The sequence below is a fragment of the Phaethon lepturus genome, unplaced genomic scaffold, assembly GCF_000687285.1.
Source record: "Phaethon lepturus isolate BGI_N335 unplaced genomic scaffold, ASM68728v1 scaffold332, whole genome shotgun sequence".
In the NCBI taxonomy this organism is placed as follows: Eukaryota; Metazoa; Chordata; class Aves; order Phaethontiformes; family Phaethontidae; genus Phaethon; species Phaethon lepturus.
Window position 1 is genome coordinate 275016 of NW_010523852.1, and position 1324 is coordinate 276339.

The 1324-nt window shown below is 38.5% G+C and overlaps 1 protein-coding gene across 1 annotated transcript in view; it reads right to left on the bottom strand.

The window, feature by feature from the left end:
- Window positions 1–800, bottom strand: part of EPHA3 (EPH receptor A3) — a gene marked incomplete at its 5' end in the record, with an annotated part of 58911 nt that extends 58111 nt beyond the window's left edge. Inside the window, one exon of the mRNA XM_010282222.1 lies at window positions 676–800. Coding sequence (XP_010280524.1) covers window positions 676–800 — 125 coding nt within the window. The remainder of the gene's footprint in view (window positions 1–675) is intronic.
- Between the last annotated feature and the right edge of the window lie 524 nt (window positions 801–1324).

A 1324-nucleotide genomic window follows, 5' to 3' on the forward strand; every position in this document is an offset into this window, starting at 1 on the left:
TCACAATTTATGGTCTTTTCAATTCTATGAGTAAGATTTACAAAAAAAACCCCATTCTGTTATGAAGATTTATTTTTTTGCTAAATACAGATCTATATATGATGTAGAAATCAACAGCTGTAAATAGAAGAAAATGTCAATATAAAGCAGAACCTATCGAATGGCAGATTTTCTTTGATTTATAGTTATTTACATACAATTTACAAAGAATTCAGTTATTCATGAAAAGTGGGAACTTTCATAGTGCAAACCAGTCACTAAAAGGATTGCCCATCTCTTTTCCAAATCATTTCTGTGTAAAAGATGCTTGCGCCACAGGGAAGCACCAACACATGGACGCTGACAAATAAATGTATGAACACTGACAGCATAACAGAATCGAGTAAGTAAAATGTACTCAAGAAAAAAAAAAAAGTATTACAGCTTGTCTGCATTACTTTCTGTATTTGTTCTGATGTGTTTGGGGATGAACTTGGTAGACAACACAACTTAACAAATTCACTTCATATTTTCATGATGTTCTCCTTACCCAAAATCGGACAGTTTCAACACTTGGTGTCATTGAGGCAGACAGTGAGTGAACAGGGGTGTCTCCGAATACTTAACATAGGCAAGATGCAATAATTTCATTACAGTATTAGCAGCACAAAAACAGCCTTCAACCTTTCTTCCCACCTTTTCATAGTATTTGACCTCGTAGTCCAAGATGATCCCATTCGGATGTTCGGGTTCTTGCCAAGACAGAGACACGCTGTTCCTGGATGTCCTGTCTTTCCTTATGACTGTGATGGGGGATGGAGCTGTAAAGGGGGTGGGGGGAGGAGGGAAGAGCGAAAAGCAAACTGAGTTTATCTCTGTTCCAATCCTTGGCAAAGAGTATTGTTTCCATCTAAAAGACTCATGAGCACTGGTCTGGACTTGCATCAACACTCAGCAGCTGGATCATAGTCGTAGTACACATGCCTTTAAAGCACACTGGCCTCAAGGAAAATGAGCTGAGATTTTCTCTTAGACTGGCAGACCAGTGGCAAGACAGCAGATGGTTTCTATCTGCTCCTACAGTGTAAGCAATGAAATATATTTGATATACTAAAATAGGGAACAAAATAACAGTGCTAGCTATTTGTTACAATGCTGAAGTATTATCATTACCAGACTCCGCAGAACTCTGATAACATTTTCATACGCAAGTACGAAATGGTGCTGGGATGCATTACGTACAAGGGACTTCTGGTATCCACAGCTAGTAATAACCATCAGCATACTGCAGAATGCAGCCTCTTTTATGAAATTATTTGGTAAGCTCTCCAGATACAAATTGCTC